The 13,426-nt window shown below is 39.7% G+C and overlaps 1 protein-coding gene across 1 annotated transcript; it reads right to left on the bottom strand.

Moving 5' to 3' along the window:
* Positions 1 to 580: 580 nt before the first annotated feature.
* arid5a (AT rich interactive domain 5A (MRF1-like)) lies at positions 581 to 9,356 on the bottom strand. Its single transcript, XM_049578966.1, has 7 exons — positions 9,288 to 9,356; positions 7,984 to 8,054; positions 5,525 to 5,693; positions 5,368 to 5,420; positions 3,128 to 3,225; positions 2,879 to 3,044; positions 581 to 2,783 (listed from the first exon to the last, which is right to left on the bottom strand). Exons 1-7 carry the CDS (start codon positions 9,289 to 9,291, stop codon positions 1,551 to 1,553), a joined length of 1,794 nt encoding a protein of 597 aa, XP_049434923.1. The 5' UTR covers positions 9,292 to 9,356; the 3' UTR covers positions 581 to 1,550.
* Positions 9,357 to 13,426: the final 4,070 nt, after the last annotated feature.

The raw sequence follows: 13,426 nt of genomic DNA, 5'->3' as shown, positions 1-13,426 counted from the left end.
TCGTTTGTCTGATTTACTTTTTCTCTTTCCTCCTCATTGCTCTTGCCTCAGAATTCATCACTATTTTCCCCAGAAATCATCTTGCATCCGCTGTAGCGACAGTAAGTATTGCATCTCATCTCTGTCAGTAGCTTCCTCTGGGTTTATCTGTGCTACATCAGACCTGCAGGGTTTACGCCAGGTCACACCACAACCTGGAGAGCTGCAGTTATTTTACAAAGCAGATCAACAGACATAAATAACACAGTGGGCAGACTCAGAGGAAAAGTTTCTGCTTAAAAACAACATAAACAAACACAGTGAAGTCAGAGTGAAAGATTAGGAAGAGGGACTGCTGTGGGACAAGGTATTTCGCATATTTATGGGGGGTAATTGATTAAAAAAAGCCATTTTAATTTTGCTAAATTGTGCTTGAACAGCCATGCACAATGACAAACTTGTAAATACCAGCTACTCCTGCCTATTTTTCATCATATTATGACTAATAAATGTCCTTTATTCTCTTATTCACTGATGACCTAGTCATTTACACGGGAGCCCTCAAACAACTAAAAGAAATAAATCTCGTCAAAAATACTGCTCTCATTGCAAAAATATTTTTATTTTTGTTTTTACGGCATGGTGAAACAGCAACATTTTTTAAAAAGGCTCAGATTTCTGATATTTATCTAGTTATTTTTCTTATTTATTCATGATCATTTACTGGCTTAAATACATTTCAGTGACATAAGATCTGCATAAAATAATTAACACTGATACATGGTACATACAGTATTTATACAACATCATTGAGTTCAGCAGACTCCACAATACAGTACAGTGAGATGGTTCTTTGATTTATCACAAAGTATTTAAATTGTGCAAGAGCATAGATTTCTTTTTTGAGGGGGTGGGGCTCACATATGAAACAGGGGAAGTTGGGGGGTTCTCCCTCAGAACCCATTAAGCATCAAACAATTTAGTGCAAATGTCTTTATTGGTTTATTTGGTCCCTGTGTCTCCTCTGAAATCTACAGTTATGAAATTGTGCAAGTGAGCACCAATGTGCAAGAACTGTGGTTTTAACAGAATTTGATTTTATATTGTATTTAAGTTATCTAATGTGAATTTGTCATAATCACAAACATTTCTCATCAGTGTAGCGCTGTGGCTTATTGTTTCGTATTTAATCAAAATACAACTATAAAAATAGTACATACATTAAATGAGTACAGTTTGCACAGTTGTGCTGTGAGTTCAAAAGTAATGTACCATTTCGATGCACCTACAAATACTGTATCTCTAGCCATCGCTGCAGTGACTTCATTTCCTTTCAGAGTAGTTTGGTTTTGGCCACAGAAGGTCAACACAGTCACACAGCTAATAGCAGTATCTAGTTTTCCACTGAAGGATGGCTGTGTGTAAAGCCACAGAACATACCTACATCATGTTTTAAACACAAGTAAGTCTTGACAGTGAGCAACAGAAAAGTGCTCAATGACTGCCTTCCTCAGCATAAAGATGTACTTTATTATTATTATTACTGGAGTCTGAAGCTGAAATACAAAAGATCACAGCTTGTGGGGGTAAATGGGATGCATGGCAGGAAGGGTATATCCAGTGTTGGGATTTAACAGAGGGATGGAGTAGGGATATGGGTAAACAGCAGACCCAATGAGAGCAGAGTGAGCTGGACTCATTGGGACATGTCGGTACATTAGCGGAGATTGAGGTAGTCTCATTCTGTTGGGGAGATATGTAGGGTGTAATAGAGGCTGGTGCCGAGAGTCTCTTCCTGATTTGTCGTAGCTCGACAGTACGCATGATGCCGGCAGGCTGGTGGTGGAATGGGACAGACTCTGCTGAGTGGGGGGAACTTTTTGTAGCATTGTCCTGGATTTGTCTCTCTTCTCTGTCTGATAAAGCCACGGAGCCATGTTATTGAGCTTCTTCGGATAGGTCAGAGAATCGTCCTGCTGCATCAATCTGCCCGGCTGGATTTTATAACCCAGCCGAATAGGAGCGGGCCGTGGTAGCTGCCCAGATTTTGGAATAACTTTGGTGAAGCTAGAGGTAGATGTTGGAGCCCAGTCAGATCTCACAGATGAGTAAAAAGGATGGACGGAATATTTGCTACTGCCTTTGTGGATTGGCTTCCAGGTAGAGTCTTTAGTCTGGACTTTGATCGAGTCTGCAGATTGGGTGCTAACGTCTTTACTTTGTCCTGCAGGGTCTTTGGATATCTGACTGCAGCTCACAGACTTGCTTTCCTCACTACAGCCAGATGCATTTTTCACAGAGCTGGGACAGTTTTTGGATAGCTCAGAGCCTGATGCAGGTTTACCTTCATTCTCTTCTGGATTGTCCTCTGATGAAACAGAGACAGGGGAGGGGCCGCGTGAAGAGGAAGGGGATAAAGGAAGTGGGGAGCTGTCAGAGGAGTTGCAGTTCCGACTGGACGAAGCCCGGGCTGGAGACTGGGAGCAGTGAATGACAGAGGGCCTTTCTTTATCCTCGCCCTGGGGACTCAAGGGCAAGTTAAGGCTTGCCTGAGCCATGCGCTTTTTCTTCTCCAGAGGAGAGATGACCTCCCCAGTAGCAGATGGGATATGAGCAGTCCAGGGGCTGGAAGTGGGGACCTGAACAAGGTGGGCATAGACAGAAGTGCAAAGACTGGCAGGGGGTCTGTTTGGCTGAGAACAGTCTTGGTGGTGTCTCTCAGAGGTGGCGGCCCAGAGAGCAGGGTGAGCATGCATCACTGCTTCACTTTGGCGGGCAGCCTCTGGACTTCTCTGGGTGAGTATCTATAGAAAAAAAAACAGGGGATATGTTAGGACACTTCATATAATTTTACAGAGTTCTTTCTTTTTGAGACATTTCGACAGATTTAGTATCTTACCTCCATTTCTGAATCCATCTCTCTATCTGACTGAGTCCTTTTCCTCTTCCTCTCAGCCTTGGTGACCTTACCATCCAAACTTCTCTTATATGGCTTCCTCGGTTTGCTTGGAGGCAGAGGTCTGTCCTCCTCTCCTTTTACATGTCTTTCAAAGGGCAGCACCAGCCTAAAGAAACATATCTCGGATTAGGAATCAGTCGCTGTAGTTTATTAATCAACAGGTTTGTCGGAAAAAAGGATCATCCTCACTTTTCGTAGTGTCTGCGAGTACAAGTAGCAGCACTGGTGCTACCTGGACTTCCTCCCAGCTCATCGTACACTTTCTTCCAAAGACGCCGAGCTGTCACCTGTAGGATAACACAGTGTGAAAAATGTGCATATGTAACAACACATGTCTGAAATGGTTACAGTAAGCTTACATTTAAACGTGTGAGAAGTAACTGACAGATTTTGGGAGAATCAATGGCTCATGACACCAGTGGTCGTCTATCCTTCAAGCTAAAGGGCTGCTTAGCTTGTCACTGCCACCAGGGGGTGCAAAAGATCATGTATGAAATTTTGTAATGTTTTTTGTGCTGTTTTATTAGGGTTCAAGCAACGCAGCACCTCAGAGCCTGAAAAATGAAGCCAACATGGAAGTGCTCAAAACTGTTCTCTTAATGGCCACTTGAGGCAGGCTCAAGAAGCCAGTCATTCCCCATAGACCCCCATGTTAAAAAGGGCAACTTCACAGCAGAAATAAACATGTTTACAGCCTGGTACAAAAACTGTCTCGGTCTCTATACCTTCCTTCTCCCTTCATGGCACCTGCACAGGGGTGGTGAACTTTTATACAACTCACCTGTTTACATTTCATTAAGGCTAAATGTTACGCATAATTTGGCCTCTCGCCCAAATATGGTCACTTCTGGTTTAAAAACACCCAAGATAGCTAATGCCACACCGAAGGGAGTCCACAAACCAGTGGGCAACGTAAGAGCTACGCGTTGGTGTGTTATTATTTGTCATCTTATGCTGTGACTCAAATTCCCGTGAGCATGAGCTAGAATTAGCTAGAAGCATGGAACTTGGACCAATAACTGGAAATGATGTGCAAATGCTTTCCAAGAAATATTTGGCCACCAACAGACACTTTAGTTAGTATCAACCAAGATCTAAAGAGTCATATTGATTGGTACATATGGGCGTGGTCTATTTAGCATTATAGGCTATGTTATGCCTTTGCTCAATTCGCTATGAGCTGGAACAAGATACAGACATGAAACTTGGCACCATAACTGGAAATGATGTAACACTTCACATGAAATTTGATCTGAAATCTGAAATCTGATTTGAAAGGCTGCATCCCTCACAATAGTACTAGTACTAGTCTGATTGAGTTGAAATCTGGTGCACATATCTGGCTAAATTTTTTGATAATTTGCATAGTGTGAAAAGCAATAATATGAATTGACTTTTTGGGATTTTTATTGTATGAACACTACCGTTTGTATACAGCCTTGCTGGACAGAAATACACATTTATCAAAAACGGGCAAAACTGGTTTAAAAACATGGCCACAGTCAATAGAAAAGCCTCGCTATGGACGGGGCTTAGCAGGAAATTGACTATAACTTAAGTTGTCTTTGAGTGATCCTGATTAAACTCAGTGGAGGTATCAGACACTAAGTCCTGAACATACACACCAAGCTTTGTTCACATCCAATAAAGGGGGAGCAAAAAGTGGGACTTAAAGTGTGCAGTTCTTGAAATTCTTTCAACACTGTAATAATGAAACAAGTTGGTCTCACTCCTTAAAACAGAAGTGATTTTGCTCAGCTTTGTGATGCCTTACTGTTTTGATTTTGTATGTACGGCTCAACTTATTGCAATTTATTACTCTTAATGTTCTTATTAAAATGTCTTCAATCTATGTTGTGCACAAGGGATGTTGTGGCCCAGGCCCCCTCTCTCCTTTGGCCTTGAAAGGCAAAATTCTGATAGAAAATGCAAAAACTTTGCATAATTTAAATTTAACTTCAAATTAATTTGTCCTGTGATAGCTTGCCTTCCGTTCGCAGTTGCGTGCTGTGCTTTGACCACATCATTCAAGTCTAGTTTTAAAACACTGTGTAGGGAAGGAAGGGAGGTGGCTGGCTACCACCTTAATGATCTGTTGGTTTTCACACCCACTCTCATATCTATATGTATAAATATGGAGGCGACTTGTGTCGTGTTAACACCTTGCGGTACAGTGGCAGCGGTGGTGGCGAGGGTCAGCTCTGTTTAGAGCCCCAGCCCCGTTCTCGTACCATTGCAGCACTGTCAGAAACTCTCCTCACAGCGTCAACATCAAAGACAACAGAGCAACGACAGCTTGAAAGTCAAACGTCCTCCAGTGTGATAGAAACCACCATGTTACAGCCCCTGACCTATAGTTCAGTTTCCTCTTCGAAACCTTTAAACACACCTGTTAAAAGACTATAGTCGAATAAAAAACTTGTACTTACTGAATCATAGCCTCCAAGCTTCTCAACAGCTTTGTAGATCCTCCAAAGATTAACTGGGAAAAATCCGCACATAAGGATCTAATTATTTTCATTCAAATTCCAAGTGAATAATGCATCCAGTCAACAGCAAACACAACGCTAACAAACATCAACTCACTCTGTTTGAAGCCCAGATGTGGGATCCTCTCTATGGGTGTTCCTCTGTCCTTCATGAAAGAGTGCAGCCTTGACACAAATGCCTTCTCCTCCATCTGCACCAGATTAGGCCTTGCTTCTTCCTCACATTCAGTCATTGAGTCATGAATCTCGATAACAGCGGGAGAACCCTGGCGTGGAGTAAACATGTCAAATGTTTTGCAGTAAAAGTCAAGCAGCTCCTGTAAATGCAACACGGTCCACTGCACTGATATAGAAACCTGCTTTACCGACGGTTGAGGGTATTATCACAGATGGGAAAGAAGACGCACAGAGTCATCTCATGGGATGCAAATGTTGAAATGAAACATCAAAATCAGAGAGTAGGGTTTTACCGCTACTTTCAATAGATAACCGCTACACATCCTGTCTGGAGAGAAAGCAGCAGACTTGTGGGGTTTTTGGTCGAGAGTTGTCTGTCGCTGGTATCACAAATGTCACTTTGAAAAACAAACATAAGCCAAAAGATTGACTTTATATATTTAAATGTTGAAAACGATACAGAGGTGACTGATGACACTCTGAATAAAGATGCTGCTTTGTAATATCCAAGAAATAAGTGGTTGCATGTCTGCTGTATTTCTGCAGAACTAGAGTCAGTACCTTGGAAAATGATTTCAAGATACCAAGAAGTTAGATGTAGTAAGCGTTACAACTCAGACTACCCAGAACTGCAGTGTAAGAAATTGACAATGTCACTATTTGTGGTTTGTAAGAAAAGAGAAATGAAACAGTGAAGGCATGCAGAATCAAAATTATCAGTTAGAAAGGTTTCAAGAAGTGTCAAACATCGACGAATAAAGAGGAGGAACCGTTGATGAAGCTGATACAGTGTCTGTATTTTTATCATGATGATATTCTTGTGGTGTGTGGCTTTCAACATTTGTGCTTTTAAGTTATCCCTTTTAAAATACTGAACCTTATTGGGGTTTTTTATGTGGGCAATTTTCAGTACGTGGTATGAACAAGTGGCAGTTGTCAGTTTAGTGACCGCAACAATATTATTCCCACCGACTCAAACAGCACAGATGCTGATGATACTCACTTCTGTTATTGCAGTGAAATCATAGGTTACGGTATTTAACACCGGATATTTAAATGTGAAACCTCGTGTCACCTGTTGTGTCGATCAATTTCAATAGATCGGACGTCAAAGGAGACCACAGTGGTCAGTGTCAATATTTTACTTTGAATCAGCACACGGAGAAACTGCTTGTATTTCTTGTAGCAGTCATTGTAAAACAAAACAGCTCGACGTGGTTTCATATTGAATAAAGTTCCTCTATGCGGTTCCTGGTTCCGAGAAGTAGGCCTGTAGAGTGAGTAATAGTGAAGGTGCAGGCCTCTAACCAAGATAGCCCCAACTGAGTCACAGTTCAGTGGCTCCACACTGCTGTTCCCAGCTAACAGCTCTGACTTTCCACTGTTTTTCTGTCTCACCTGCTTGTTCTACTGCAAATATTATGTTTGTATTGAAAAAAGGGATGTCTAGAAGTCATATTCCACACACTACTTTGAAGTGTCTGCATTTGCAGAAGTGTGATTGGCTAATAAACAGTGCAACAAACTGATATTTGCACTTGCATCTAAAATCACAAGAAGTAGGTGCTTAAAATTACACAATTTTACTTTGTGTCTTGCATAAAATTCACCAGTGTTCAGTCACTTTCAGTCACTGTTTTCAGATCTGATTCACAAAACTTTCAGGTTCATGCATCAATGGTTGCCAACAGGAAACGTCTGCACTCGAAGCCACACACTGTAGCCCCTTCTCTGCAGAGCTCCGTCTATACACACACCGGAGTGTGAATATCACTGTGAAACATTCAGTAGATTTCCACTAGATGAGATTTTTTTTTTTTTTTTGGAAAACCGTGTGGGTGATGTTGATGTCAATGTGTCGATATGTGATTCTCGCAATGATTGTCAGTGGCGTGCTGGATTGATGCTATCGGCAGGCCAGAGGTCACCACAGAAACCACCAGGCTTTCAACTAACATCAGCCCTGGAAATTTGATGAGCTAATTTGCGCTTCTCATATTGTATCTCTCAGTTCAGTTACCAGAATAGTGGCTTCTGAGGGCCTCTTGCAGTTTCTGTATGCGCAATGAAAATATTGTGGCATGTCTCATGAGGGTGAAATGTGCATGCCTTTCGTGACCCTCTCAAGATGTGAGGCAGAATCACTTATTCCTTGTTACTCATTTCGCAATCACATGAAACAACTGTACGCACATAATCAGCACTTGAAAATTTCGCCACAATCTCAAATTCACTAAAAAAGGGAAATGAAAACACAACGTATAGCTCAGCCTGAGTAGTCATGTCTGTAGTCACTGATTAACTGTAACTGAGGGAAATTGCCCCGGCTGCTGCCAGAAGGCCAACTGACATTTTATCAGCAGTGACTGAGGTTAGTACCTGGTTTTCTGTCCCCTTCTCTTCATCACTGGCTGCTTTTTGTTGTGACGTCTCGCTCTGGTCCTCTTGAGCTTCACAGTGGGGACAAAACATTCAGCAATGTACCCCAAAAGAGGAGGGTGTGAATTTAAATTCAAAGAACCACAATAGAGGAAGCAAGCAGTTCTTCATTACAGGAATTATTGGCAAACATCCCCCGTCACCTAAACACTATAATCAGACACGCAAAATAGGTTCAAACATTTCATTAAAAGTAATAAAGCAGAACATCTTCACTGAGGGGAGTGTAGTAATTTTTGTAACTTGCGCAACAGTCAGGTGATCAATAGGTAAAAAAAAAAGAGATCTGTAAAACATATTGTCAACTGAGTGTGATATAAAACCACAGGTTGCAAAACCACTTCCTGCTCATGAACATAACCGCTTGTATGTTGCACTGTATGATATTGTAACACATGACCTACAGTCTCAAGCAATGTGTTGTATGTAAGCATACAGTATTATTCCCTAAGCATGGGGACAGTGAGTACTGTTAAGAAATAGCGTATAATATTAGTATTTGTAGTGGAATATGAGACACTGAGAAATACTGTACATTTTATTCTCATGTCTCAGACTTACTGCACTTTAAGAAGTCGACAAACACCAGTATTATAAAACACAAGACCTGGGAATGTAACGTGATTCTGAGAATGAATTTTCTTTTTCTTCACAAAGCCCGTACACCCTCCACCCACAGTGATATCACTTGTGTGCAAAACCAATATGCTTCTCTTTTGAGATCACTTGTTTCCTGTGCTGTGGCTTGAACCTTTAATTCTGCTTTCAGTAGCCCCTAACTTCTCCATTTCACTTGTTGAAGAAATATCTCTGATACACTGTATTATATCTCAAGCACTTTCGAACATGTGCTGGTGCTTTTTATCAGTTTGTTTCTTGGCGTATTGACAAATTATTTAGCTGGGCTGTTTCCGTAGATATTGATCTCAGCCAGAACATTCTGATAGATTAATTTAAGGACTTATTTAAGACTGAGATTAATAATAAAATTTTCAATCAAAATTGTTTGTTTATAGTTCAGTTACAAGTTAATGCAATGTACATTCAGTTATATTGGCAAAAGCAGTTTCTCATACATTGTATAAACAAGGTACTTTAGAGTGTTCTGTGCAGTATATATTAAGTTTTAATATTTATCAAGATCAACAACTAAAACTGTACAGTATTCAACCCGTTGTAGTACGTACACAAAATAGTACACATGATCAGTATCAAGCTTCAATAAACATAAAGGTCATTCTCACCCATTTCCAGAAGTTGTCTTGTAGTCTGGCTCAACACTGTTTTGTGACAGTAATTCACACAGCGTCCTCTTCAACTTCACACCACGAAACAGGAAGGTGTCTCCACACCACATTTTCATTGGCTGGCTGCTGGCACCAGAGCAAATGAGTCTGGGAAACTGAGTTTTGTGTGTGTGTGTGTGTGTGTGTGTGTGCGTGTTATTCCAGTCTCACAATGTCTGTTCTCTGTTTCATCACCTGATTTTTAGACAAATAACAACCACTGGGTTACATTTTTTTTTGTTCTGTGTTGCCAGTTTCAACAAACTGATGCTGTGAAAGGCGTTATTACTTATTTACACATAAATTAACATGTTTGTGTCTTATTTTCAGAATTTTCTTAGCAACACATGGAACTGTAATGTCATTACTTATTTTAATGTGCACATGAGAACAAATGTTTCATTTCTTCCATCCAGTTTCTATCTAACAGTAACTCAGCTAAGTTTGATGATTTAAGCCTGGTCACCTCCAACGTTCAGACTGGACAAATTCACCAAAATAGCTGAATTTGGGGAAGTGAAAGAAACATTCAAGTGATGCCCAAATAAAGACTTAAAGCTGGAACAACATTTCCCACATGTCTACATTTTAGGAACATTTAGCTACATTTCAGTATTTTAGGAATTTATTCTTAAATACAGGAACTAGGGCTGCACCACTTACTGTTAATGTACATCAGATGCTTGTGTAAGCGTCAAATATTTCTTAGAGCTGCCCGATTAATGAGTAATAAACTGTCTATTACCCAACGATCAGATGTGGTGATTCAGAACCAAGAGATACAATGTTGAGAAAAGAAAAAGGGAACTCACGCTACTGGTTCCCGAAACTGTGTGTTGCTAGTTCAGCGAGGAAATTGTTATATTGCATTTTAACACAGATGTGATAGTGTGTGTTAATGTGTGTAGAGGAGGACATATTTCTTTTTATCACAAAATATCTTCTAAGAAATACAACACAAAGTACTGAATACCACAATGAGTAAGCATTATGAGAACGTCTTACTTAACTTATGAGTTTATCTAGTACATTAAAGGGAAAGTACACCCTAAATCAAATATTTTCCCAGTTACCTGTAGTGCTTTTTATCAGTCTTAATTGCGTTGGTGCAAGTTGCCGATTGTTGGAGATAGTAGCCATAGAGATATTACTTAAGATAATCCACAGACCTTGTTGTGAGCAGGTTCATGAAGGAACTATTTTCCTTTTACCGAACTACACCTGCCAACCGTATCACCACACTGAAGGAAGCGTGCACCTACTGCTAGCTCACCTAGCACCACTGAGCTAACTAAGTTTACAGCTCAGCCAAGGAGGAAGCCATTAATATTTACATGCCACACTGTTGCAAGCTTCTCATCCATCAGTAGACGCATGCCTCCTTCTGTGTGGTGATATGGGTGGTGGGTGTAGTTCAGTAGAAATAAAGCAGTTCCTCCACAAAACCACAACAACTTCTTTGAATTATCTTCAGTAACTGGGTCATGATTTCTGGAAAGAGACATTGCTGTTGAGTTTTTCAAATGTATTTTTTTTTATGCTTTATGCACCACAAGCTGAATGCCATCTAGTTCCATTATATTCAACAGAAGGCAGACATCTGCATGGTTGATATTTACAACAATCAGCAACTCACATTAAAATAATTTAGACTGATAAATAGCACTACAAGTAAAAGGAAAAATATCTATTTTCTATGTTGGGGTGAACTGTCCCTTTAAAATAATAGGCAACACATTTAAGTTAGTTTAAAATGGAGTATGGGAGTATTATTATGGGAATATAAGTTTCAGTTATGGTAATAAAAGTAGTTTTATTTGACACTGATGTAACTATGCAAGGATAGGTGTGGTTAAAAATGTATGTTTGCACCTCATATTACACCCAACAGTGATGTCACAGTGTCCTCGAGCCCACCCTAATACACCCATGGAGTCCAAGGGTATTTTTTTATGTGGAATATAAGAATCATTCTGTTGCTTTGCATTTTTTTGCTTTTCTAGTCATTTTTCAGTTTTACTGCCCTGTCTCAAATTATTGTTGAAAAAGTGATCAAATATAATAAGTTACATTCCTTTGGTGAAGTCCAGCTTGACTTAAATTTAAAAAGTAACCATCCCGACACTGATGTAACAAGGTGAGAGGTTACATCACTGGTTACTCTTTCATTTTTAATGCAATGTGTCTTGATGCTTTTTTTCCCCTCAACTTGTAAATCAAACTCCTGCTGTGCTGACCTAAAGTGCCAAAATAGAACATATTTGCTGCTGACGACAAGCATGTAGTTTTGACTTATGACAGCTAATAGCTGAGCAGACACATAGGCTGACTCTAAAAGCTCACATGTAGGTAAATGAAAGTTTGAGACTGCCTGGTAGCTGCAGGGGTTGAAGACGTTACATTTTAAGGAAGAGGTGAAGCACCACTTCTTTAAAATGGTTCCTACTGGCCACGGCCTGGAAGATATTGGCTAAAAATAAAAGGCCAGGACGCTGCAGAAGCAGCTTTTTCCACTAGAGATGAGTGGTGATAAAATGGCCACCTATTTCTCTCCTCTTATAGTTATGAGTCAGAGGGAGTTGTCTCAAGATTTAATGTCCATTATGGCCATATGGAAAGCATTAAGGTCAAGTTACTCTCTTGTGGATTTCACATTTGATTAAATAAGACAGTTGCTTTAGCATTTTTAACCCTTTTCTCTGATTTTCTCACGAGGTCACATTTAAAACTTACTGTATTTTCCCTCCATTTTCCTTTTTCAGTCCCACACTCAGTGAGATGACACAGATGTCGTGATAAAAACACTTGAAGCTGCACTCGACACAATCCACATTTCCTCCCCATGTTTTTGATCTGTTTAAAAGGGGGATGCCCTATTCCCCCATCTGTTGCGGATAGAGTGTGACATTTCAAAATGATTAACATTTAAATGTCAAAATAACCAAATATCGACAAACTGTCCAAATCTCGAGAGGGATTTTTTTTTTGTTTGATAGACACAAAACAAGTTTTTTGTTTTGCTTTTTTTTAGACGATGAACAAGGCTCTGTCCAAAAATGGAAGAAATGTGATATTAAGCTGTTTGTTTTCACACAGTTCCCATATGAACAGATGCATAGATGTAAAATGTAGAAATAAAACATTTGATGCAGATTAGACATCTGAGTCAATAGGGTTAAATAAATGTAGACATGATGAGATTCAATGAGGCAGAATTAACTTGCAGAGATGAGGTGTGTGGTGATATTTAATCCTCTACAATAACATACAACTTAGTTTATGTCATACACAAGCCTTGATAGGAAATGTCTTTTAATTCCATTTAATTCTGACAATTTGTTTTGCAGATGTCTTGAGGGCTTCTCTATCTCCTGCAGCCGACAACAAAAAACATCGGCTGAAAGATTGAGAAAATCCCCAGCTATTCATTTCAGACTTTCACTGACATAAACATATGAGGTTGAGGTGGGGTGAGCACAATGTAAATGACAACGTGTGGAGAAAATATTGTGAATCCAACACGAAAGATTTCCTGTCTGAAGTGAGTCACTATCCTGGGAACAATCTGCAGATGTTTAACTGGCACATAAGAGACCAGTCATGGTGAGAAACTGTCATTAGCTGAACGAGGTTTTCCAGAATAAATAGGTTTATAGATGCACCCTGTTGTTTCAGGGATAAAACTTACAGAGGTATGTCTGCAGTCGTTAAAAGCAGAGGTGTTAGGCTTTAATGATGAGAGTTAATATGTTCATATTTTTTTCTACATGGCGTGGGTGTGGGTGGAAATTGTCCTGAAACTAAGTCCAGATAACAGGTTGACTCATTTAGTGATACACTAATATTAAATTACATTTAAAGACAAATTTTGATTCAGGCTGAAACTGAATATTTGGGAATTATGTAATGGAACAAGAGCATTAAAATGGACTTTTATAACTGTTATCAAGATGGCATTTTATTGCAGGACTTTAATAAAACACTGCTAAAGGCCTGGAAGTTCTAAATTTCTTCTTGAGCAATATTTAGCAGAATAGTGTGATATACACAATATTAAACTTTGCAATTTATGTCCAAATTAAATACAGTATCTCAGA

Source organism: Epinephelus fuscoguttatus, linkage group LG6, assembly GCF_011397635.1.
Source record: "Epinephelus fuscoguttatus linkage group LG6, E.fuscoguttatus.final_Chr_v1".
NCBI classification, from domain to species: Eukaryota; Metazoa; Chordata; class Actinopteri; order Perciformes; family Serranidae; genus Epinephelus; species Epinephelus fuscoguttatus.
The sequence above is the reverse complement of the archived record's forward strand: the minus strand, read 5'-3'. Positions and strand labels throughout refer to the sequence as shown.

What these genes read in the sequence shown, in the direction of transcription:
- arid5a (XM_049578966.1), bottom strand. An exon ending in ACATCTGGGCTTCAAACAGA is followed by an intron (nt 5,421 to 5,524) that starts GTGAGTTGATGT and finishes GATTTTTCCCAG; the next exon opens with TTAATCTTTGGAGGATCTAC. An exon ending in AGCTTGGAGGCTATGATTCA is followed by an intron (nt 3,226 to 5,367) that starts GTAAGTACAAGT and finishes GTTATCCTACAG; the next exon opens with GTGACAGCTCGGCGTCTTTG.